The sequence below is a fragment of the Pan paniscus genome, chromosome 4, assembly GCF_029289425.2.
Source record: "Pan paniscus chromosome 4, NHGRI_mPanPan1-v2.0_pri, whole genome shotgun sequence".
NCBI lineage: Eukaryota > Metazoa > Chordata > Mammalia > Primates > Hominidae > Pan > Pan paniscus.
Genome location: NC_073253.2, coordinates 1,068,874 through 1,094,274, shown reverse-complemented (window position 1 = coordinate 1,094,274; position 25,401 = coordinate 1,068,874). Strand labels below are relative to the sequence as shown.

Here is a 25,401-nt window from a genome sequence, read left to right as displayed (position 1 = left end):
CCCCTGCTTAGGGTCAGGACAGGCCAGCGTTGGCTGAGGGGGCTCCGGAGAGGGAATCTGTCAGGAGGGACAGCAGCCCCCTGGCGTGGCGCAGGACCCGCCCTGCTGGCAGCCTTCCGCTAAAATCCCTGCGCAGCATTTTGCACATGGCCAGCACCTTTCTCCTTGCCCCTGGTGCCAAGGAGGAACAGCGCCGTGCCCCACAGGCCGGCAGCCTGCATTTCCATGCCAAGCTTAGGCCACACTGCGAGGGCCTCTGGGCTGCCCTGTGGAGATGGCTGTCAACCCTGAACTCCTGGCTAGAAGGCGGTCCAGGGGCCAGGCAGGGTGACGGGAGGGCCCCGCACTCCACCCCTTCTATTTGGTTGCCATGGAGAGTGTGTTGGTCCCAGGGTGAGAGGAGGAGGGAGCCAGGATCTGAGGGCGGGAGCTGACGTCCTAGGCACGGGGAGCCCAGCTTCTCCTGGCTCCAGGGGACAAGGACCCTCTCCCCAGTGCCCCCGCAGCCAGGCTCTGAGCCCAGAGGGCCCAAGAAAGAGGCCCAGGGTTCCTGAGTGAGTCTGGGGTCCTCGAGAGAGTCTAGAGTCCCTGAGAGAGTCCGGAGGGGTCCTGAGGGAGTCTTGGGGGGGGGTTTCCCTGAGCTATTCTTGGGGAGAGGGTCCCTGAGTGAGCCGTCTGGGGTCTAGAGGGAGCGGGTAGGTTGTGCAGCTCCCTCGCTCCTCCCCCTGCTCCTCCTGTTTGAGGCTGTCTTCTCTCCCAGTGCTCAGGGGTCTCTGGTATGAAAGAACCCAGGCTCCTCCAGGGCCTTTGGGGCTGCATCTGGCTGTGTTTACATCTGGGGCGTCCCTCCTCTGGCCCTGCTCTGTCCCTCAAGCTGTAAAGGGTCTTGGGGTCACTGTGCTTGGCTGGGCTGACTGAGCCTCTGGGGGTGCGTTGCATTCTGTGGGGGATTTGCCCTGTGTCCAACAGGGATGAACCAAAAGGGGCATGGGGGCAGCCTTCCCGGTCCCCGACTGGCACAGGGCTGTGTGTGCAAGGCCAATGGGTAGCCTCATCTCCTCTAGGCCTGGGTGAGCAGGGCTGTGTGTGCAGGGCCGATGTGTGGCCTCATCTCTAGGCCTGGGTGAGCAGGGCTGTGTGTGTAGGGCCGATGGGTGGCCTCATCTCCTCTAGGCCTGGGTGAGCAGGGCTGTGTGTTCAGGGCCATGTGTGAAGGGCCGGGTGTATGGGGCCGTGTGTGCAAGACTGGATGAGCAGGGCCATGTGAGCAGGGCCAGGCATGGGTGAGCTGGGCTCAGGTGAGCAGGGCTGGCTGTGCAGGGCTGGGTGTGCAGGGCCAGATGAGCAGGCCCAGGTGAGCAGGGCCAGGTGAGCAGGGCTCGGGTGTGCAGGGCTGGGTGAGCACTCCTGGGTGAGCAGGGCCGGGTGAACAGGGCTCAGGTGTGCAGGGCTGGGTGTGCAGGGCTGCGTGAGCAGGGCCAGGCCTGGGTGAGCTGGGCTCAGGTGTGCAGGGCTGGGTGAGCAGGGCTGACCAGTGGCCGCGCCTCGCCTGGGCCCTTGGGCCTCACGGGGATGCCTCGTGCCAGGCTGACCAGGCCCTGGGCCAGGTTCTTCCTTGACATGCCAGGTGACCGGGGGGATCTTCTCCTTCCACCTCGTCGTCCACCTGATTGCCTCCTGCATCGACCCGGGTGACTCCAATGTCAGACTCATGAAGAACTATTCTCAGCCCATGCCCTTCTTCGACAGATCAAAACATGCACACGTGATCCAGAATCAGTTCTGCCACCTGTGCAAGGTCACCGTGTGAGTGTCTGCCCTCGCCGAGGCCCCAAGCTGTCAGGGTAACCTCCAGGGGCCCGGGGCTCCGGTCACTGCTGGCCCCTCAGGGCCCGTGCAATGGCCGCAGCTGATGCTAATGGAGCTTCCAGGGCCCGGCCCTGTGGCTGCAGGTGGATAGCCCCTCATCACGCTGTGAACCGGGTGCAGTGCTGGGCCGCCCCAACTCCTCCGCAGGCAGGGCTGAGACTGGAGGGCTGGGTCTGTCACCTGCAGGTGACCCGCTGCTCCCCTGGAATGAAACGCAGCAGCACTCAGGCATGTTTGGTCCTCAGTGGATTTTGTGCATGAGTTCCCTCCCCTGAGGTCCCGGGGCAAGAGAGCACTGCCTTTCTTGGAGATTTTCAAGACAAGCCCCTAGGAAAGAGGGAGGTAAGGGTTCCAGTGTTTCCAGGGGCCCTGGAGGCCTCTGTGATGGCCTAGGGGATGGCTACAGGGCTGCTATCGGCTGCAAGGGAGGCCCTGTAGGCACAGGTGGGATCCAAGCCCCCGGCCTCAACTCCTGGAACCATGGGGCAGGCGCGGCCTCCTCCAGGGCCATGACCCAGAGTGAGGCTGGTGTAGGATGGCTGGTTGGGGGGGGTCTATGCTCAGGGCAACCACAGACACAGCTCCTCCTGCTCTGTGGCTACCTCTGCCCACAGCTGCCCTGCTTCTCCTGCTCCCCACAGGCCTCAACACCCTCCCCCAGCCTCCCATTCCCTGCTGGATGCCCTCTCCCCAGGCCACACAGGGCTGGTTCCTCCGAGGCACCTGGCTTCCAGTGATGGATCTCTGGCCCTGCCCCAACCTGCGCACGTGGGGTCTGACAGGCATTCCCCGATTGATCCCTCCAGGAACAAGAAAACAAAACACTGCATTTCCTGCAATAAGTGTGTGTCTGGCTTCGACCACCACTGCAAATGGATCAACAACTGCGTGGGAAGCCGGAATTACTGGTGAGGGGCACAGCGGGGATGGCCGGCACGGGCCAGGCTTGGGGGAATTTGGAAGGGAGGGGTCTGTGGGCAGGGGTCCTCGTGTTGAAAGGGTGGAGGGTCCTCTTGGGGCCGCGTCCCTGTCCTGATGTGGTGGCGCTTGGTGCCTGCATGCCCCGGCCTCCTGTCTGGCTCTGGGGCTGTGGTGCAGCCATCCCTGGACAAGCTCATCGGCACAGAGTAAGTCCCTGGAGGTCCCCCATGGGCACTTGCGGGGCCACACTGGCTGAGGCCTCCTGACCACGCTGTCCTGGGCTAGGCTGCCTTCTCTCCACCCAGGCAGAGGCCCATCCAGCACAAGGGTGGGGCCACGGAAGGGCAGTGGGCACCCAGCGCAGATGGGTGAGAGGTGTTTCCCCTGAGCATGATGGAGACTCACAGACGAGAGGTGTTTCTCCTGAGCATGGTGGAGACGCAAGGACGAGAGGTGTTTCCCCTGAGCACGGTGGAGGCTCATAGACGAGAGGTGTTTCCCCTGAGCATGATGGAGACTCACAGACGAGAGGTGTTTCTCCTGAGCATGGTGGAGACGCAAGGACGAGAGGTGTTTCCCCTGAGCACGGTGGAGGCTCATAGACGAGAGGTGTTTTCCCTGAGCACAGTGGAGGATCCAGGGACTCTCAAGGCCCCGTGTGCTGAGCCCTGGCTGTCTGCAGCACTGTGTTGTGAAGATCACCAGGGAAAAGAACCACGCCTGCTCCCCAGCTACTCCGTGCTGACCTGAAAGAGGCCTTGGTGTGCGTGGGAGTGGGGACCAACGTTGCCTGTCACAGGACGCACCAGGGGGTCCCTGCCCTGCCTCCCTGCCATCCCGTCTGGAGCACAGCATGTGTCCAGAGAGGCTGAGCAGCCCGGCAGGGACAGAGAGGTTGCATGACCGCACAGCGAGTCCAGAGGCTGCGTGAGATGGTAGGGGCCGGGGAGACCCACCCGCCTCCTCCCCTGGAGAAGAGCAGCTCCACGATGGCCAAGGTGGGGCCAGCTCCTCTGGCTCACGCTAGCCCCAGGTGCCACTTCCTTCTGGACTCATTCTGCTCTCGTGCCTCCAGCTGGCTCAATCCTGCAGGTCCTGGTGGGGAAGGTGAGAGGGTGAGGGCCCACAGGCAGGTGGCAAGGAGAGAGTCTGCCTTACTCAGAAGGGGTGCTGGAGAGGGACCACGTGGGCGCCAAGTATAGACACCGCCTGTGTGTGGGAAAGGGGCATCAGGAGAGCAGGGCTAGGGTCATGGGCGCCCTCGGCTTCAGGCAGCAGCCAGCGCCGGCATCTGTGCCAACCTCGCTTCTGTCCCTTCATCCGCCAGAGGCGGAGAGAGCAACGGCATTGAGAGCAAGATGAGGAAAGTTGAGGAGCTGATGGCAGAGCCCCCGCAAGGGACGCCGAGCTGATGGCGGAGCCCCTGTGAGGGAGGCCGAGCTGATGGCGGAGCCCCTGCGGGGAGGCCCAGCTGACGGCAGAGCCCCTGTGAGGGAGGCTGCATACTTCGTAGTGATAAGAGAGGAAGGGGGACGGAAAGAAGGCAGGCGGCCCTGGTGTCCTGGGAAGACTGCGAGCGCTGGCCTCGGACTCTGCAGGTTAAACACGGGCAGCAGGGGCAGGAGGCTGTGCTAACCAAGAGGAGAGCGGCCCTGGGTGCTGCGGGGAGAGCAGGCCCCGCGTGAATGGCTCTGCCCCATCCTGTGGGCTTTGGTCTCTGTGGTCTCTGGTCTCTGTGGTCTTAGAGACCCGCCTTCTTTCCTGGATGAAGAGGGGAGTCCTGTCCAGAGAGTAGGATGAGGATGAGGGGTCTTTACTCCCCACAAGTGGGCTCAAGCCCAGGAGGACTGGGGGCAGGGTAGGGCATGTCCACTGCCTGGAGGGGCTGCTGCTTGGGAAACCTAAGCTGTGAGAGGGAAGGCAGTATGAGGGAGCAGCAGTCAGGGAGCCGCTCACGCCCGGAGCCACCCCTCACCCCTGGATTATCCAGAAGACTCTTGGAGGGAGGAGGAGCACGGGGAAGGCAGCTGTGCCCTAACTGCGTCTTCGGACGACTGCGGCATTCATGCTCTGGCCTCCAGTTGAAAATAGAAAAAGGGATTTAAACAAGCTTAGGTGAACATAATACAATGGAAAGGATTAAAGGAGGTTAAAGGATACTTTTTAAAAAATATCATCGTGGCAGAAAGACCAAGGGAAGATGGTTTAGTCAAAGTATGTTCCAGGAACTGCTGCCCAGAATTGGTTTTTGTGGATGGATTATTCTCTGCATCTTTTGAGCAAAGACGAGAGACTGGGAGTGGATTTGGTCTCACGTCTACAGCATGGACATCGCTTTTGGCTCAGATTTGCACGAGACCCTTGGAGAAGGGGGGACTGCAGCCGAGGAGTGGCCGGGCTCCTCCAGGGCCTCCTCAGCCCGAGTTCCCTTTGGGTGCAGAGATCCAGGTCCCTGAGCCTGCAGGCCCTCCTGGGTGCCACGGCACTCTCATGGCTCTCCCCTTCCCTGGCTTCAGTGCCTTTGCCTAGCGTGGTGCCACGGAGACCCCAGCACAGACCATGCTCAGGGCCCCCTGAGGGGACCCAGCCCGCGTGCTCCTTGGCTGGTAGGGAGGCCTGTCTGCATCAGGTGGAGTCGGGAGGTGCGGGCAGAGGCCCCAGAGCTGTGACACTGGAGACGCCGTGTGACCCTCATGCTCCGCTGGTAGGCTTGGGCGAGTCACACCGCATCTCTGACCTCACTTTCCCCACTCGTGAAAAGGGCTGGTTCCCCCTCCTCACAACCTTGTTCCTTGTGGGGATTAAAGGCAATGACGTTTGCAAGAAGCGCTGCCTGAATTGTCGGGTGGTGTGCTGGTGGGAATGTCCCACGGCCACCCCTCTCCAGCGAGAGGCCTGGAGACCTGGGGGGGCATCACAGGACGGCACAGAGACAGGAGCCTGAGCTTCCAGGCACGGTTGAGAGCGGGGTTTGAGGCCAGCGTTGGGCGGTGGCCAGGCGCCCTCAAGTGGACGCCCACACTGACCTGTCACCTCCACCCTGCGGGCTCCAGATGCCCTGCGCGTCCCCATCCCTGCCTCTGCACCCCCTACACCTGCCCTACATGCCCCCGCCCCTGCCCTGGATGCCCTGCGTGTCCCTGCCCCTTCCTCCCTGCCCCTTCCTCCCTGCCCCTTCCTCCCTGCCCCCACACCTGTCCCACATGCCCCTGCACGCCCCTGCACGTCCCATGCCTGCCTTTGTGTGTCCCCTGCCCCTGTGTCCCCCACGCCCACCCTGTGCACACCCCCTGCCCCTGTGCCCCCCACACCTGCCCCTGCGCCCCCACTGCTCCCGCGTCCCCACCCCCATGCCTGCCTGTGTGTCTCCCGGCAGGTTCTTCTTCAGCACTGTGGCCTCGGCCACAGCTGGCATGCTCTGCCTGATTGCCATCCTGCTGTACGTCCTCGTCCAGTACCTTGTGAACCCCAGGGTGCTCCGCACGGACCCCAAGTATGAAGGTACGTGGCCGCCGCTCTCAAGGGGCCTCATCCTCGCCTCCAGCCATCTTTCCGGGCGGTAGTATCGGGTCTGGGGTGGTCGGCCCCTCTTGTCCCAGGGAGAGGCCGGGGCAGGCAGCCCCAGGCAGGCTCTGACCTGGCCCGACAGCAGCAGCCCAGTGTCCACACAACTCAGCAGCCCCCAGCGCACAGGAGGCAGGCTCAGGGAGGGCACTGGCCACGCTGCTCTGTGGATGCTGCCAGGTCGTGTCAGGCGAGAGACAGTGGGGTCCACCTCTGCCCCTGCCCTCCGCAGTCAGCCCTGTAGCACCTGTCACACCATCCTGTGGGGCCATGTAGCTGTGGGAGGGTGGGGGTGCCCATCCTGCAGGAGCAGCCCATGGGGAGGGAGAGTGGAGGCAGCGCTGAGGGTGCTGGGCTGCAGGCTGCGGTGCGCTGAGGCCCTTGGCCAAGTGGGCCCGGAGCCTGGGCCTCGGGAACCGATGCTCACACTGAGCCACTGGAGAGACGTGGCGGTGAGGACTGTGGGCTCCAGAGGCGAGTCCACGCCTAACCCAGATCCCATGATGCCAGCATCCTCGGGAAATGGGCCTGCGGCTGTGACTTAATATCTGATGTGGGAGGGTCATGCTGGGATGTCCCAGTGGGTCCAAATCCAGCCACGAGTGTGCTTGTAAGAGAAAGGAGAGACGCAGAGGGGAGGCGGCCTCGTGAGGATGGAGGCAGGGGTGGAGTCACACAGCCACAGCCCAGGGTCGCCCGGAGCCACAGGAGCTCGCAGAGGTGGGAGACCTCGCTGGACCCTGCGGAGGCAGCGTGCCCACCTGTCCTGCAGCTGGACGTCAGAGCCCTGCCTGCCTCAGACTGCAAGAGTCTACTGTAGAAGCTGCCCCCACCCGCCACCCGCCACCACTTGATGTATTTATCACAGCAGTGCTGGGACCCTGACCAGGAGGACCTGGGCCAGAGAAGCCCCTCGGGGTGCAGGACAAGACTGCCAGTCTCAGCCCCATGCATGGCTGCACCCGCACTGCACACAGCCTGGGTGGCGAGACAGGGAGGACTTGCCTGCCCCTTGTTCCAGAACATTCCAGAGCCAACATGGTGTGACATTTTTTTCAAGGATGAGCTTTGCCAGCTCCATGTGGAAGGCCCTAAAGCTCCTCCTTCCACTTCGAAGCATGACTGATGCCTCCAGGGCCTCACAGCCACTTCTGAAGCACTTCCTGAAAGCCAGCTCCACCCTGGCTAGGCCCTGACCTCGGCGGACCCAAGCCCAGGACGATGCCTGTTGCGTTCTTCTCCCCGCTGTAGCAAGTCACCTTCCCCAGCAGCCACCATGTTGTCTGGGCTCTCCCTGTGGGGGATGCCAGGGGAAAGTGAGAGAGCAGAGGTGGCCAAGATGGCATGTGCTGCCTTCTCTCCTGGAACATGCTGCTTCCACATGGCAGTGCCAGTGTCTCCATGTGAATTCATTGATTGTGGCTTGAGCGAATTCCTGGGTTTGCTGTTCCAGATGATTCTGCAGGGCTTCAAAACCAGCAGAGCCCTGAGCAAAGCAGCTCCTTGTTCTCATGGGCTGAACTCATCATGATGTCCCTGGCTAAGGGGGGCAGCATGGGGTCCAGCCCGGCCCAGGCACATGGAGCTGCAGTCCTGTCAGGCTGAGTGTGGTGTTTGCCTTCTAGGATGGCCCCCGAGGCCGCCAGTTCCAGACAGGGTCTGTCACCCAAAGACATCCATGCTGAGTCACCCAAAGACATCCATGCTGAATCCATCCCTCTGCCATTCTGCCTTGCCCGACCCTCTGCCATTCTGCCTTGCCCAGCCCTCTGCCATTCTGCATTACGCCTGATTTTTGGAAGTGTTGTGGTTTTGAGTGTTGGCAGCCCAGTGTCACAGAGGACCATATCTTAGAAATGACCCCCCAGGCAGGAGCTGTGGCTTTCCTGTTCTATTTGAAGACAGCTGTTTTAGGGTGCAGCGGGTCCAGGGACACAGAGTGGGCCATGAGCAAGGGATGGGTGCTGGGGCCTGGCAGAGATGGCAGGCGCTGTGACCCCGGCACTTAGGAAGGGGTGGGTGCTGTGACCCTGGCACTAAATAAGGAAGGGATGGGCACTGTGACCCTGGCACTTAGTGAGGAAGGAGGGGTGGGCACTGTGACTCTGGCATTTAGTGAGGAAGGGGGGGGTGGGCGCTCTGACCCCGGCACTTAGTAAGGAAGGGGTGGGCACTGTGACTCTGGCATTTAGTGAGGAAGGGGGGGGGCACTGTGACCCCGGCACTTAGTGAGGAAGAGGTGGGCCCTGTGACCCCAGCACTCAGGAAGGGGTGGGCACTGTGACCCCGGCACTTAGTGACCCTGTTGGAGCCTCACCTCCCAGATCCATAAAGCAGGGATCATGAAAACCAACCGCAGTCAGCAGGGCCCATGGGGCACTCAGGTAAGGGAGGTGTCCACCAGAGCAGGGAGGCATCCCTCCCACTGGCTGTTCCCACGCCACCCCATCCCGAGCAAGCTCTGGTCTGTGACGTCCGCCTGATGTGGCACCCGTCAGCAGGTGCTGGACACACTGTCTCTCCATTGTCTCCCCAGATGTCAAGAATATGAACACGTGGCTGCTGTTCCTCCCCCTGTTCCCGGTGCAGGTGCAGACCCTGATAGTCGTGATCATCGGGATGCTCGTGCTCCTGCTGGACTTTCTTGGCTTGGTGCACCTGGGCCAGCTGCTCATCTTCCACATCTACCTGAGTATGTCCCCCACCCTAAGCCCCCAATCCCCCCAAGGCTGGGTGGTCAGAGTTGCTCATCTTACACCTCTACTTGAGTATGTCCCTAACCCTGAGCCCCCCACACCTGGGGCCAGAGTCTTTGTCCCCCGTGTGCTCATGTGTTCAGGGTCAGCCTCTTCCAGAAGTGAGATCATGGACAAAAAGGGCAAATCACAGGAAGAAATTAAATCCATGAGGGCCCAGCAGGCCCAGCAGGCCCAGCAAGAAGCTGAACTCATGCCGAGACCTGCAGGAGCACTGCCAGGTGCTTGAAGTAACAAGTTTAAAATGTTCAGAGACAGTGGAATGGGATCTACTAGGCAAGAACAGGATATTATGAAATAAGAACAATGGAATGGAATCTATTAGGCAAGAACAGGACATTATGAAATAAGGACAGGTGGACTTCCAAAAGCACAAGTAGAAATTCTAACAATGAAAAATATTACAGGCAGGTCACCCACTAACCAAACAACTGAAGCCAGAGCTGGTGGTCTTGCTGAGTCTCACAGTGGGCACAGCGGTAGGCGGTCAGTCATGTTGCTGAACGAGGGAGGGTAAACTCCCCAGCCCCAAGGAAACTTGTTGTTGGGAGTAACAACAACCTCCCTGCTCCTGGCACCAGCCATTTTGGTCATGGTGGGCCAGCTGCAAAGTGTCTTCCATTCTCTGGGCAGTGGTGGCCCCGAGGCTGTGGCCTCAGGAGGTTTCTGTGGATGCGGGCAGCAGAGTGTGTCCAGGCCAGCGCCCAAGAATGCCCTGCTCCTGACAGCTTGGCCAACCCCTGGTCAGGGCAGAGGGAGTTGGGTGGGTCAGGCTCTGGGCTCACCTCCATCTCCAGAGCAGCCCCTGCCTGCAGTTGTGGCCAGAACACCCAGCTCAGAATGAACACACCCCACCAAGAGCCTCCTTGTTCATAACCACAGGTTACGCTACAAACCACTGTCCCCACACAACCCTGGGGATGTTTTAAAACACACACCTCTAACTCACATCTTACAGTCACTGTTGTCTTGCTTGAGGGTTGAATTTTTTTCAATGAAAGTGCAATGAAAATCACTGGATTAAATCCTACGGACACAGTGCTGAATGTGCTGTTTTCAGAGTTTTAATTTTGGATGTCAAGGCCAGTGCCTGTATAGAATAGGTGCTTAGGATATGTTTACTGAATGGAATGGAACTAAAGCCTCAGGTGTAACTTCATGGAGATGCGTGTCTGCCTTGTAGAATGTTATAGGCTGCCTGTTCCTGAAGCTGAAACCCTTAAGAGTGAGAAGTCATTTGGGCCTCCTTCAAAACTCTCCACCCCTCTTAGAATCAGGAATATTTTTTAAAGTACTTTCTAGAATTATCTAGCAACCTCTCTTATATTTAAATATTTTTGGGTTTACCACCTATGAAGGCTTTTCTGGAGTTTCACTCCACCCAGAATTCATCATCTGTCCTTATCAGGAAATCTCTCACCCTCAGATGCTTGGAGTCAGGGTGAGTCCCCCCACAACAGGAGAATCGGCCGAGGTTGGGCCGAGGCCACATGGTCTTATCCACATGTGCCGCAGATTAAGGGATGCTCAAACTGCCCAGTAATACAAAGTCTGCACTTGTCATTTTTTTCCAACTTTGTGTATAAAATGTTTCCCGGGGTTAAAATAGTCAATGCCCACTGTGTGCTGAGCACGTGGGGGGCTGCAGGCTCCTTTGGGTGAGGCATGGTCACCTGCACGCTGCGGGGAGAGGATGAAGAATGAGACACAAACAAGTGTGGCTGGCCCTTGTGCTGCGGAGAAGCTGGCCCTTGCCTCAGGCGGCAGAGCAGGGAAGTGCAGTGGGCCTGAAGCCATGCGGGGCTGGGAGGGACGACCTGGTCTGTCCTCTGAGCCAGGCACTGCACTTGGAACGGGCTTCTTGAACGCAAAGCCCAGACCAAGTGTGGCAGAAACATGAAGGGACAGGCAGGCGGCTGCTGTGGGCGGGAGGCAGGATGCCTGGAAGCAGGACGCCCAGGCCCGTCCCCACCCCCGTGACCCAGAGCCTCCCTGGGCAGTGACTCCGGGATGGCCAGGAGCTGCTTCTCTACCTCACAGGACTGGAGAGGCTGTGGTGAGACGCATCCTGTGAGGGCTGGGCTGGCCGCAGGCAGCTCCCCAGGGCGCCCACCGCCATCTGCTCCTCACTGCAAATAGGCCTCTGTGGGCGGCCGTGCCAGTCTCCAGAAATAGTCACAAGACATCGGCTCTCACGGTGTTGGTGTTTAGGGAAAGGAGCATGGAGAGTTTGGCCCCTCCATGGAAGCTCGTGGCTGAGATAGGTGCAGAGCCCATTTTATTAACGTTTGTTAAGACGGCTCTTTTAGATAAACGGGTGTATCAGGTTTTGCTTTGCTTCCCTGGGCTGCTTTGCTGCCCGCAGGACAGGCCGGGTGGATGGGGCTCTGGCCGGCCTGCTGAGCTGTCCTGTGGGCACTGCGCAGGGCTACAGGGATGGTGACCTGTCTCAGCGCCATCAGAGGCTGTGCTGATTGGCACTCACAGCACTTGTGTTCACCTCCTGGGCCTGAGGCTCTGAGCACGCTCAGGAGTGTGTGATCCCAGGACCCGCTAGCCAGCTCCTCGGGGTGGTTGCCCCACTGCGTGGTCCTCCGACTGTGGGGTCTCTGTGCATCCCCCAAGGTGCGCCCCACCCAGTGTCCAGATGTGGGGAACCCCACAGGCCACCTGGACCCTCAGACAGAGCGGCCCCTCCTGAGCTGGCCTCTTACCCCTGCCAGCAATCCCAGGGCATCTGGAGCAGCCTCTCAGGCTGCATGGTATGGGGGACCCAGGTCTGTGAGAGACAGCTCATCTCTGACACCACTAACAATGCAGCTCAATGAGGCCTTGGCAGGCGGGGGGCCGTGGGTCAGCACCGTTCCCCAGGTCGCAGCTGCAGACCCCTCCTGCTGACCATCAGCTAGCTGCAGACCTGGGCCCACAAGGCACCTGCACTCATCCTGACCTCACAGGGCCTGCATGGTGGGCGGAGCAGTTCTACCTGTGCAGGGGCCGGATCAGTGGCACTGGCCACTCTGCTGAGCTGTCCTGTGGGCGCCGTGCAAAGCCGCAGGGCTGGTAACTTGTCCTGTTCCTCCTTTTCCCTTTCCAGAGGCCAAGAAGATGACCACCTTTGAGTATCTCATTAATACCCGCAAAGAAGAGAGTTCAAAACATCCAGCAGTGAGGAAAGATCCATACGTGCAAATGGACAAAGGATTTCTCCAGGTACCACCTGTCTCTCTGCTCCATTTCTCCAGGCCTGGGACAATGTCTAAGGTCACTCGGTGGTTGGTACTCTCAGCCATGCTCCTTTACTTCAGGGCCGATGCAGCCCGTGGACTCTGCTGTGTGTGTGTCTGTGTGTGAGGCTCTGTGCATGGCTGTGTCTATGTGTCTTTGTGAACATAAACACCAGTCATGCACCACGGACTTCCTAGTGCAAAGATAGGAAAGGAACTGAGTCTCCTGGACATTTCTATACTGCACTATATATCCTCCAAAGTTGAAATGTGCTTTTTGCATCTTTTTTTTTTGAGACAGAATCTCGCTCTGTTGCCCAGGGTGGAGTGAAGTGGTGAAATCTCAGCTAACTGTAGCCGCCACCTCCTGGGTTCAAACAGTTTGCCTGCCTCAGCCTCCCAAGTAGCTGGGATCACAGATGTATGCCACTACGCCCCACTAATTTTTGTACTTTTAGTAGAGACGTGGTTTTGACATGCCAGGCTGGTCTCAAACTTCTGGCCTCAGGTGATCCGCCTGCCTTGGCCTCCGAAAGTGCTGGGATTACAGGCATGAGCCACTGTACCTGGCCTGAAACATGATTTTTAACTTAAGGAAGTTAGTTCCCTTTCCAGTGAAGTGACATGAATTATTATAACTAACTCAAGAAGACATAGAAAGTCTAAATAGACATAGAACAGCCAAGAGACTGAAGTACTAATTTAAAATCTCCCGGTGAAGAAAAATCCCAGGCCCTGTTGTCTTCATGCATGAATTCCAGCAAAGATTTAAAGAAAAAATACAATACCACCTACACACAGACTCTTTCAGAAAACAGAGAAGGAAGCAACACTTCCCAACTCATTCAGCAATGCCACTATCAACCTGACACCAAAGCCAGATATTCGTAAGCCAATACATTCAGGAAACACAGGCAGAGATCACTGATAAGACCTGGGGAAACCAAATTGAGCAGCATGGGGCAGGACTGTGCACTGTGGCCAAGTGATATCACTCCAGGGGTAAGCAGTGGCTTAAGGCCTAGGAATCAATTACTACAGCTCAGCACGTTAGTCCAATAGAGAACGGTAACCATGCAATCATGCCAATCAATGCAGAAAAGGATTTGTTAACAGCAAGTTCCCATTCATGATTTTTAACACATCTCAGTGACCTAGGAATGATAGGAAAGCACCCTGTGTACCTGACATGACATTTACTGGTGAAAGGCTGGTGACCCTCTCTTGGAGGCTGGGCACAGGTGATGACGCCCTTTCCTCCTACTTTTGACATCACAGTCACATTCCAGCCAGCACAGCGCAGCAGGGAAAATGAAGGCACACAGAATACAAAATAAAACTGTGTTTATTTGCAGGCAACGAAACCTAAAAGTATGTTTTAAGACCTAGTTAAGATAATTAAATCACTTAACAAGGATGTGGGGCACATATTAAAATACACACTCGCACATCTCTATCCACCAGCAATGAAAAATCCGGGTTATATTTTTAAAACTTCCTTTCATAGTCTAATACAAAAAGAATAAATTTAACAAACCTTGTGCAAATATGTACACTGAAAGCTACACACCATGACTGAGAGAAGTCAGAGATGCTCTATTAAGTGAAAAGGTGTACAGCATTCATAGATTGGAAAAAAATACTGTTAAAAGGGCAATTTTCCCCAAAACTTATCTACAGATTTACCACAATCCCTGCTGAACCCCAGCAGGCGTCTGTTTTAGCAGAAATGACAAGGTGGTCCTAAAATGTATATGCAAATTCAAAAGACCTAGGCTACTGTACTAGCCAAATGATTTTGAGAAAAAATGAAATTGGAGAACTTACACAACCAGACTTTAAATTTTACTATAAAGCTGTAGCACTAAAGACAGGTGGCGCTGACATAGAGAGAGACATAAAGCTACAGTAATAACAACAGTGTGGCGCCGACAGAGACAGACATAGAGAAATGGACCAGAAGAAAGGTCCAAAGTTAAAGCTTTCATTTATGGTCAATTGACTTTAAATAACGGTACTAAAATCATTAAATGGGGAGAAATTATAGTTCCACAAGTGGTACTAGAACAATTGGATATCCACATGGAAAAGAAAAAAGAATGATTGAGTTCTTCATACCTGTACAAAGATTACCCAGGATCACTTCATTCCCCACAGAAGAATTAGCCCCAAATCCATCTGACACCTAAACTTAAAAGCTGAACATAGAACACTTCTAGAAACAAGCATAGAATGAAATCTCTGTGATCTTTAGTGAGACAAAGCTTGTCTTTGATCTGACACCAAAATCACTGCCTATTAAAGAAAAAAATCATAGTTTGGACTTTACCAAAATTGAAAATATTTGCTCTTCAAAAGTCACCATTAAGAAAATAAAAATACAGGCACACATGAGAGATACTGCAGGTTTGGTTTTAGAAAGCCACAATAAAGTGAACATGTCAGTAAAGCAAGTCACATGAATTTCTGGTTTCCCAGTGCTTATAAAAGTTACATTTACATGACATGTGTGCAACAGCGTTATGTCTAAAAACTATGTATCTGAATTAAAAGTGCTTTACTGCTAAAAGCTGCTTACACAGACGCTTGAAGTGAGCACACACTGCGGGGAAAATGGTGCCGACATACTTGCTTGACCAGGGTCACCACAAACCCTCAATTTGTGAAAAAACAGTATTTGTGAAGTGCAGTAAAGCAAAGCACAGTAAAGCCAGGTGTTCATTCCTGTGCAAGCCACAGGCAAAGAAAATATTTTCAAGTCTTAGACTGATGTCCGGAATACACAAAGACACAAAGAGCTTTCAAAGTGCAATTGTAAAAAAACAACAAACAAACAAAAACATAAACAAACAGAAAACCCAGTTTTTCAAATGGGCAAGAGGGCTGGACACAATGGGAAGCACCTATAATCTCAGTGCTTTGGGAGGCCAAGCAAGAGGACTGCTTGAGGCCAGGAGTTCAAGACCAGCCTGAACATCTCTACAAAAATAAATAAAAATACATACATACATACATACATATAAAAAATGGGCAAAAGATTTGAACAAACTCCTTACCAAGGTAGATGTAGATGTATAGATACATGGATGCCACATAAGCACATGGAAAAAAATGCTCAACATCATTCTACATCAGGCAGCTGCAAAACATCATTCTACATCAGGCAGCTGCAAATTAAAACCACAATCAGATACTACCACACACCCAGGAGAATGCTTGTCATCAACAAGACAGACACCACCGAGGGCTGGTGAAGTTGTAGAGAAATTTCAAGTCTCCTGCGTTTTTTGCTAGTGGGAGTTAAATGAGGGTGTAAAGTGCCACCATGTTGGAAAGCAGTTTGGCATTTCTTTAAAAGATAAATGTCTAATATATGACCAGAATCCCACTCCCAGTTTCTCACCAGAGAGAAATGAAAACACGTGCACACGTAAGTGGTTCTGAGATCTGAACTCAGGACCCAAGAGAACTCAAAACCCAGAAATAATAGACGTGACTTTTATGTAAGAATCAGCTGCATGTCAGCAACTTCTTTTTTCATGTGACGAATTTTCTTTTGCCCCACAGCAAGGAGATGGCGCCCTGGGCTCATCTGCACAGGGGTAAGTTGCAAGGTTCCTGCAGTAGCTTGGTCGCTCTGAAGAATAGCTGTATTCTTTTCTTAACTCAAATGACTTTGGAAAATAATTCACCTATGATGAGACATTTTGAAATCATGGGATGATGCAGTAGAAGATAAAATAGTTTTGTTTAATGTTGTTAAATTATACCAAATTATCTATCTCGATGTGCTTGTCTTACTTGCAGAAACTACATTCTTCACTCCCTTCTTCATAACTAACATCTGAACTAACACACAAGAGTAAGACCCGCTTATTTATTTCTACATCTCTCCATGAACATGTGGGTAGTTGTGAGTCTGAATGTATTTCTTATGATCTCTAATAGTGTTTCATAGAAATTGTAAGCTCTGAGAGTCCAACCCATTCCTGAGTCAAGGTGCTAAGTAAATGGGAGCACTGGGAGTGCCTTGACCCGGAGCCCCACCCAACAGGGCCAGGGCTGGCTTCACAAACAGGGTTTCCAGAAGCGTCTTTGAGCTAGTGCTGTGCAGTGCGGTTCGTTTTATTTTGGAAGCTGAGAGTCAAAGGGCACGCGCATTTTCAATCTTCACAGACTCTTTCTGATGACTTTCTCACAAGGGTGGAGCAGTTCACACTTCATTCAACGCTGTCGCTCTTCTCACTCTGAAACACTAACAGTATGCTTAGTTTTATTCAAAGAAATATATAATGTTTTAATATGCATTTCCTTACTACAATTACGACTGAACATTTTTGTTGTGTGAATGAATGTTCAACAGTTGGGTTATTTGGATTATCAAACGTAACAGCTCTTTGCTTATTACGAACCCTATGGGATCTTTCACAGTGTAGAGGTTGTGGACTTTTCTGAAGCCAAATTTGTTAACATTTCCTTTTGTCTTGCTTTAAAAAGGCGTCATTACTCTAAGGTTATACAAATATCCTCCAATACTCTTTGCTTATATAGTTATAACTTTTTTATTTTTATTTTTATTTTTTGAGATGGAATTTCACTCTGTCACCCAGGCTGGAGTGCAGTGGTGTGATCTCGGCTCACTGCAAGCTCCACTTCCCGGGTTCATGCCATTCTTCTGCCTCAGCCTCCCTAGTAGCTGGGACTACAGGCGCCGGCCACCACACACGGCTAATTTTTTTGTTTGTTTGTTTTTTTAGTAGAGATGGGTTTCACCCTGTTAGCCAGGATGATCTCGATCTCCTGACCTCATGATCTGCCTGCCTTGGCCTCCCAAAGTGCTGGGATTACAGACGTGAGCCACCCCACCAGTCCTAGTTATAATTTTTATTTTTATGTTATTTCGATAGTTTTGGGGAACAAGGTGTTTGGTTGCATGGAAAAGATTTTTAGTGTTGATTTCTGAGATTTTGGTGCACCCACCACCTGAGCAATGTATACGGTTCCCAATGTGTAGTCTTTTATCCATCACCCTCCTCCCACCACTCCCCCTGAGTCCCAAAAGCCCATTACATCATTCTTATGTCTTTGCATCCTCGTAGCTTAGCTCCCACTTATAAGTGAGATACTACGATGTTTGGTTTTTCATTCTTGAGTTACTTCACTTAGAATAATGGTCTGCAACTCCATCCAGGTTGTGTGAGTGCTGATATTTCATTCCTTTCTATGGCTGAGTAGTAGTCCATGGTATTTACATATATACAGATCACAAATATATATCACATTTTCTTTATCCACTGATTTGTTTTAGGCTGGTTTCATATTTTTGCAATTGCAAACTATGCTGCTATAAACATGTGGGTGCAAGTATCTTTTTCATAAGATAACTTCTTTTCTTCTGGGTAGATAGCCAGTAGTGGGATTGCTAGATCAGATGAGAGTTCTACCTTTAAGTTCTTTACAGAATCTCCGTACTGTTTTTTATAGTAGTTGTACTAGTTTACATTCCCACTAGCAGTGTAAAAGTGTTCCTTTTCACCACATCCATGCCAACATCTGTTATTTCTTTATTTTTAAAATTATGGCCATTCTTCCAGGAGTAAGGTGGTATTGCATTGTGGATTTTATTTGCATTTCCCTGTTAATTAGTGATGTTCAGCATTTTTCCCTATGCTTGTTGGCCATTTGTATATCTTCTCTTGAGAACTGTCTCTTCATGAATGTTGCCCACTTTTTGATGGGATTGGTTTTGTTGTTTGTTTGTTTGTTTGAGACAGAGTCTCACTCTGTCACCCAGGCTGGAGTGCAGGGGCATGATCTTGGCTCGCTGAAGCCTCTGCCTCCTGGGTTGAAGCGATTCTCCTGCATCAGGCTCCCAAGTACCTGGGATTACAGTCACCCACCAGCACGCCCAGCTAATTTTTGTGTCGTTAGTAGAGACAAGTTTCACCATGTTGGCCAGGCTGGTCTTGAACTCTTGACTTCAAGTGATCTGCCTGCCCCAGCCTCTGAAAGGACTGGGATTACAGACATGAGCCACCACACCCAATTGGATGATTTGTTTTTTTCTTGCGGATTTGTTTGAGTTCCTTTTAGATTCTGGATATTAGTCCTTTGTCAGATGTACAGATTGTGAATATTTTCTTCCTTTCCGTGGGTTCTATTTAGTCTGCTTATTACTTCTTTTTCTGTGCAGAAGGTACTTATTTAAAATAAAGATAAATTAAGATCAATTGCATCTATTTATCTTTGTTCTTGTTGCATTTGCTTTTGGATTCTTCGTCATGAGCTCTTTGCTGAAGTCAATGCCTAGAAAAGTTTTTCTGATGATATCTTGTAGATTTTTGTATGCTTTCAGGTCTTAAGTCTTTTATCCATCCTCAGTTGATGTTTGTAAAAGGTGCGAGGAGAGGATCCAGCTTCATTCTTCACATGTGGCTTGTGAATCATCCCAGCACCTTGTATTGAATAGGATTCCTTTCCCCACTTGATGTTTTTTGTTTGTTTGTTGAATATTGATTGGCAGTAAGTATTTGGCTTTATTTATGAGTTCTCTATTCTGTTCCATTGATCTACACACCTATTTCCATATTAGTACCCTGCTGTTTTGGTAACTCTAGCTTTGTAGTATAGTTTGAATTCAGGTAATGTGATGCCTCCAGATTTGTTCTTTTTGATTAGTCTTCCTTGGCTATCTGGGGTCTTTTTTGGTTCCATATGAATTTTAGGATTGTTTTTTTCTAGTTCTGTGAAGAAAGATGATTCTGCTTTGAGGGGAATTGCATTGAATTTGTGGATTGCTTTGGCGGTGTGGTCATTTTCACAATAGTAATTCTACCCATTCACAGGCCTGGGATGTGTTTCCATTTATTTGCATTTTCTGTGTTCACTTTCAGCAGGTTTTTGTAGTTTCCATGTAGAGATATTTCACCTTTTGGGTTAGGTATATTCCTAAGTTGTTTTTTTTTTCTTTCAGCTGTTGCAAAAGGGGTTGACTTCTTCATTTGATTCTCAGCTTGGTCATTGTTGGCACATAGCAATGTTACTGATTTGTGTCCATTGATTTTGTATCCTGAAACTTTACTGAATTCATTTATCAGATTTAGGAGCTTTCTGGATGAGTATTTAGAGTTTTCTAGGTATACAACCATATCATCAGTGAACAGGGACAATTTGACTTCCTGTTTACCAATTTGGATGCTTTTTCTTTCTCTTCTCTGATTGCTCTGGCTAGGTCTTCCAGTACTGTGTCGAAAGGAAGTGGTGAAAGTGGGCATCCTTGTCTTATTCCAGTTCTGAGGGGCAATGTTTTCAACTTTTCCCCATTCAGTATAATGTTGGCTGTGGGTTTGTCATAGAAGGCTTTTATTACCTTGAGGTATGTCCCTTCTGTGCTGATTTTGATGAGTGTTCTATTTATAAAGGGATGGCAGAGTTTGTCAGATGCTTTTTCTGCATCTATTGAGATCTCTGATTTTTTGTTTTTAATTCTGTTTATGTGAGGTATCACATTTATTGACTTGCATCTATTAAACCATTCCTGCATATGTGGTATGAAACCCACTTGACCATGGTGTTATTATCTTTTTGCTATGCTGTTTGATTCGGTTCGCTAGTATTTTGTTGAGGATTTTTGCATCTATATTCATGAGGGATATTGGTCTGTAGTTTTCTCTTTTTGCTATGTCCTTTCATGGTTTGGGTATTAAGGTGATACTGGCTTCATAGAATGATTTATGGAGGATTCCCTCTTTATCTTTTGTAATAGTTTCCATAAGATTGGTACCAGTCCTTCTTTGGATGCCTGGTAGAATTCAGCTGTGAATACATCCTGGATATTTTAGTTGGCAATTTTTTTATTACTGTTTCAATCTCACTACTTGTTATTAATCTGTTACGAGTTTCTATTTCTTCCTGATTTAATCTAGGTGGGTTGTATATTTCCAGGAAGTTATCCATCTCCTCTGGATTTTCTAGTTTGTGTACATAACGGTGTTCATATTGGCCTTAAATGATCTTTTGTATTCCTTTGGTATCAGTTGTGCTATCTCTCATTTCATTTCTAATTGAGCTTATTTGGATCTTTTCTTTTTTTGCTTAATGTTGCTAATGGTCAATCAATTTTGTTTGTGTTTTCAGAAAACTGGCCTTTTTATTTATCTTTTGTGGTTTTTTGTTTGTTTGTTTGTTTGAATTTCATTTAGTTCTGCTCTGATGTTCGTTATTACTTTTCTTCTGCTGGTTTTGGGTTTGATTTGTTCTTGTTTCCCTGGTTACTTGAGGTGTGACTTTAGATTGTCTGTTTGTGCTCTTTCAGTCTTTTTGATGTGGCCATTTAATGCTGTGAACATTCCTTTTAGCATCACTTTTGCTGTGTCCTTGAGGTTTTGGTAAGTTGTGTCACAGTTATTCAGCTTGAAGAACTTTTAAATTTCCCTCTGGATTTCATTGTCGACCCAAAGATCATTCAGAAGCAGTTATTTAATTTCTGCATATTTGTGTAATTTCATGGGTTCCTTTTGGAGTTAATTGTCAATTTTATTCCTTTGTGGTCTGAAAAGATACTTGATGTAATTCTGATTTTCTTAAATTCATTGAAACTTGTTTTGTGGCCTATGATATGATGTATCTTGGAGAATTTTCCATGTACTGCTGAAAAGAATGTACATTCTGCAGCTGTTGGGTAGAATGTTCTGTAAATATCTGTCAAGTCCTTTTGTTCTAGGATATAGTTTAAGGTCATTGTTTCTTTGTTGCCTTTCTGTCTTGATGACCTGTCTAGTGCTATCAGTGCAGTATTGTGTCCGACACTATAATTGTGTTTTCATCAGTCTCATTTCTTATGTCCAGTAAGAATTGTTTTATAAATTTGGCAGGTCCCTCGTTAGATGTATATATAGTTAGGATTGTGATATTTTTCCTTTTGGAGTGATTCTTTTATCATCGTATAATGTTGCTCTTTGTCTTTCTTAACTGTTGTGGCTTTAAAGTCTGTTGAGTCTGGTATCAGAATAGTTCCTCCTGCCTGCTGTTGGTTTCCATTTGTATGGAATATCTTTTCCGCCACTTTACCTTAAGTTTATTTCAGTCCTGATACATTAGGTGTGTCTCTTGAAGACAGCAGGTACTTGGTTGGTGGACTTTTCTCCATTCTTCCACTCTGTATTTTTTAGATGGTGCTTATAGGCCATTTACATTCAGTGTTAGCATTTGGATGTGAGGTACTGTTTTATTGATCATGCTAGTTGTTGCCTGAATACCTTGGTTTTTTAATTTGTGTTACTGTTTTCTCAGTCCTGTAAGATTTATGCTTTAAGGAGGTTCTGTTTTGGTGTATTTTGAGGTTTTGTTTTAAGATTTGGAACTCCTTTTAGTATTTCTTGTAGGACTGACTTGTTAGTGGCCAGTTCTGTCAGCACTTGTTGTTCTGAAACAGACATTTTCTCTACTTCATTTAGGAAACATAGTTTTGCTGAATACAAAATTATTGGCTGTTAATTATTTTGTTTGGAGAGGCTAGAGATAGGACCCCAATCCCTTCTAGTGTGTAGAGTTTCTGCTGAGAAATCTGCTGCTGATATGAGAGGTTTTCCTTTAGAGGTTACCTGATGTTTTGCCTCCCAGCTCTTAAGATTCTTTGATTTGTGTTGACTTTAGATAACCTGATGACCATGTGCCTCGGTGATGATCTTTTTGCAATGAATTTCCCAGGAATTCTTTGAGCTTCTTGTCTTTGGATGTCTAGAACTCTAGCAAGGCCAGGGAAGGTTTCCTTGACCATTTCCTCAAATAAGTTTTCCAAACTTGTGGATTTGTCTGCTTTGTCAGGAACACTATTTTTAGGTTTGGCTGTTTAACATAATCCCTAAGTTCCTGGAGGCTTTGTTCTTTTTTAAAATTATTTTTTTCCTCTTTGTCTGGCTGGGTTATTTAAAAAGCCTTGTTTTTGAGTTCTGAAGTTCTTTGTTCTACTTGTTAGATCCTGCTGTTGAAAGTTTCTGGTGCATTTTCCATTTCTCTTAGTGTGTCTTTTGTTCCAGAAGTTGTGACTGTGTTTTCTTTAGGATCTCTATTTCCCTGGAGCATTTTTCATCTATATCCTGTATTGATTTTTAAATTTCTTTAAGTTGGTTATCACCTGTCTTTGGTATCTCCTTGAGTAGTTTAATAATCAACCTTCTGAATTCTTTCCAGCAATTCTGATTTTCTTCTTGGTTTGGATCTCTCACTGGGGAGCTAGTGTGGTCTTTTGAGGGTGGAATAGAGCCCTGTTTCATGATATTACCAGGATTACTTGTCTGATTCCTTCTCATGTGTGTAGATTATTTCAGTGGGAAAATCTGGAACTCAAGGCTGCTGGTCAGATTCTTTAGTCCCATGGGGTGGTCCCTGATTTGTGCACTCCCCCTTCCCCTAGAGATGGAGCTTCCTGCAAACCAGACAGCAGTGATTGCTATTGTTCTTCTGGGTCTCTCCACCCAGCAGGGCTACCAGGCTGGTGCTGGGGAATGTCTGCACAGAGTCCTGTGATGTGATCCGTCCTCAGGTCTCCCAGCTGTGGATGCTAGCACCTGCTCCGGTGGAGGTGACAGGGGACCGAAGTGGACTCTGTGGGGGTCCTCGGCGGTCGATAGGTTTACTGTGCTGACTTTCTCAGAGGCTGGTTATTCTAGCAGTGAAGTTGTCACATGGGCAGACTCAGGACCTCTGGTTATTCAGAATATTGCGGGAGGTGGAATAAGCTCTTGTTTTCTCCTTCCTAGGAGCAGGGTTGTTCTGTCATGAGTTGCTGTCATGTCCTGAGCTGACTGGCCTCCAGCCAGGAGGTGGCACTTTTGAGACAGCAGCAGAGTTGTCACCTGTTCTGTGGAATTTGCAGTGGCCTATGGCATCTTCCAAAGGCTCTGTGACTTTTTTTGTTTTTTCTGGTATGCTGCTGTGGTGGTTCCTGGAGTGAAAGGCCACAGTATGAGTCTCCACATGCTGTTTTGTCTCTCCATGTGGGAGCTGCACATCAGACCTGTCTCCCATCTGCCATCAACCTTCAGAACCCGTCTTAGGCACTGGTGTAGGGCAAGTCTCACACGGTGGGTGGAGGCACTGCTTTGCATTGTCCCAGTGGCAAAGAGTCATGGTCCTTTACATGAGGAGCTTCTTACGTTTGCCACTGCACATAACGCAGGAGTACTTAGACAACCTCCCAGGAGCTGCTGGTCTGCAAGTTTCTGAGACATGTGTGCCCCACAGCAGTGGTGCTGACACGACGCGGTGCAGCCCCCAGTGCCACCCTGAGCCCCCCAACAAAGCTGAGATGAGTTTCTCTCCTCCTTCCTGTCCCACCAGAGTCAAGGCCAAGAGCTCCCTGCTGATTCACAAGCACTTATGTCACTTCTGCACTTCAGTAAACCAGGATGGGGATTTGACGGCACGGGTAAGTTGCAGTCACCAGCGATGCACCCCGAGGTCAGGGCCGTGTGCAGAATATGTGGTCTCGGGTCCCCCAAGCTGAGGTTAAGGCAGTATTTAGAATGGAAGCACTCTGTGTCCAAGGGTGCTGCTCACATGGGAATGATGGTGGGTGGAGCACAGAAGAGAGATGGAGTGAGAGGCAGGAATGCTTCCCAGCTGTGGGTGACAGAGACAGATGGGTCCCAAAGTGGGAGCCCCCAGCACTGGAGCACCACCATCAGGCTGTGGTGATGGGCAGATGCCCAGGGCAGGCTCTGAAGTGCCCAGAACATGCAGCGAGGGACAGTGCTGTGATAAAGGATGGAGGGAAATTGGTAGCCATGGCAGAAGCCATGTGCTGTTTTTTTTTTAAATAAAATGCTTAGGAAAGACTGTGTGTAGGAGACAGATGGGAATAGACGATGTGTGTGTGGTCACACGTACAAGTGTATGGTGTGTGGTTGCACATATGTGGGGGGGTGTGGTTATGTGTGTGGTTTTGTGTGTGGTGTGTGGTCACATGTATATGTGTGTGAATGGTGTGTGTTTGTTACATGGACTCTGTGTCCATCCTTCACAGGAAAAGACCAGCGCGGCTGCTGGCTTTAGGGCCACATATTTCTGTTCCTGCTCTGGGGTCAGCTTCCAGTGGTTTCTGCTGGGTCATTATTTATTTTTTAGAGATGAGATCTCACTCCATAACCCAGCATGGACGGCAGTGGTGGGATAATGGCTCACTGCAGCCTCCAACTCCTGGGCTCAAGCAATCTTCCCACCTTAGCCTCCTGAGTAGCTGAAAGTACAAGCATATGCCACCACGCCCAGCCAATTTATTTTTTATTTTTTATTTCTTAAGAGATGGGATCTCACTCTATTGTCCAGGCTTGTTTGGAACTTCTCATCTCAAGTGATTCCTTGACCTCAGCCTCTAATAGCACAGGGATTAGAGGCATGAGCCACGACGCCAGGCCGCAGGCTGGTCCTTTTGAGCAGGTTTTGTCATGGGGCCAGCTTCTGGAGGTTACAGGTGTGTTCTCCTTCCCTGTGGGGGCAGGGCCACCTCACCACACTTCCCCAGGATTTCAGGGAACAGGCTCCTGTGACTTGGAAATAAAAAGGGATCAGCCTAGGCTGGAGGAACAGCGACGCTGGTGTCCAAGCCTTGCCCCTTGCCTGCACTTCCAGCAAAGATTTGGAGACACACTCAGTGGAAATCGATTGAGCCCCCAGCCCACCCTGGCCCAGACTCAGCCACCAAAGTTCCCTCACTGCATGTGGCACACGGGCTCATGGGAGTTTCTCTGCCTGCGATTGTCCACGTTGACACCTTCTGCGCAGGTGCATTTGTGAGTCCCCTCAGTGTCTCTGCAGCATCTATGTGTGGATGAATAGTGAAGCCACATGAGGCCTGTTCTGAAGCAGAGAAGATCCGCTCAGCATCACGTTGAATCCCAAGCCCGTGTCTCCGTGGGCTCCAGGACAATCCTATGAAAGTGACACCGTCGGTTCATTGTTCACATCGGGGAGGAGAATTCCATCTGAAAATGCGCGTGACTTCACTGACACCCGCGTCCGTGGCACAGCCCTGTGCTGAGCTCCACAGTCCTACAGTCCATCGC

The 25,401-nt window shown here is 50.8% G+C and overlaps 1 protein-coding gene across 6 annotated transcripts in view; it reads left to right on the top strand.

Moving 5' to 3' along the window:
• LOC134730359 (palmitoyltransferase ZDHHC11) overlaps positions 1-25,401 on the top strand; it is a 63,701-nt gene that overhangs the window by 8,836 nt on the left and 29,464 nt on the right. For 5 of the 6 annotated variants that reach the window (XM_063604157.1, XM_063604158.1, XM_063604155.1 and 2 more), the window contains 7 exons: positions 1,628-1,806; positions 2,676-2,777; positions 6,167-6,291; positions 8,891-9,046; positions 12,208-12,323; positions 15,905-15,939; positions 23,678-23,765. In XM_063604157.1, coding sequence (XP_063460227.1) covers positions 1,628-1,806; positions 2,676-2,777; positions 6,167-6,291; positions 8,891-9,046; positions 12,208-12,323; positions 15,905-15,939; positions 23,678-23,765 — 801 coding nt within the window. Of the gene's footprint in view, positions 1-1,627; positions 1,807-2,510; positions 2,778-6,166; positions 6,292-8,890; positions 9,047-12,207; positions 12,324-15,904; positions 15,940-23,677; positions 23,766-25,401 lie in introns of all 6 variants that reach the window. The other variant, XM_063604153.1, reaches the window with a different exon arrangement.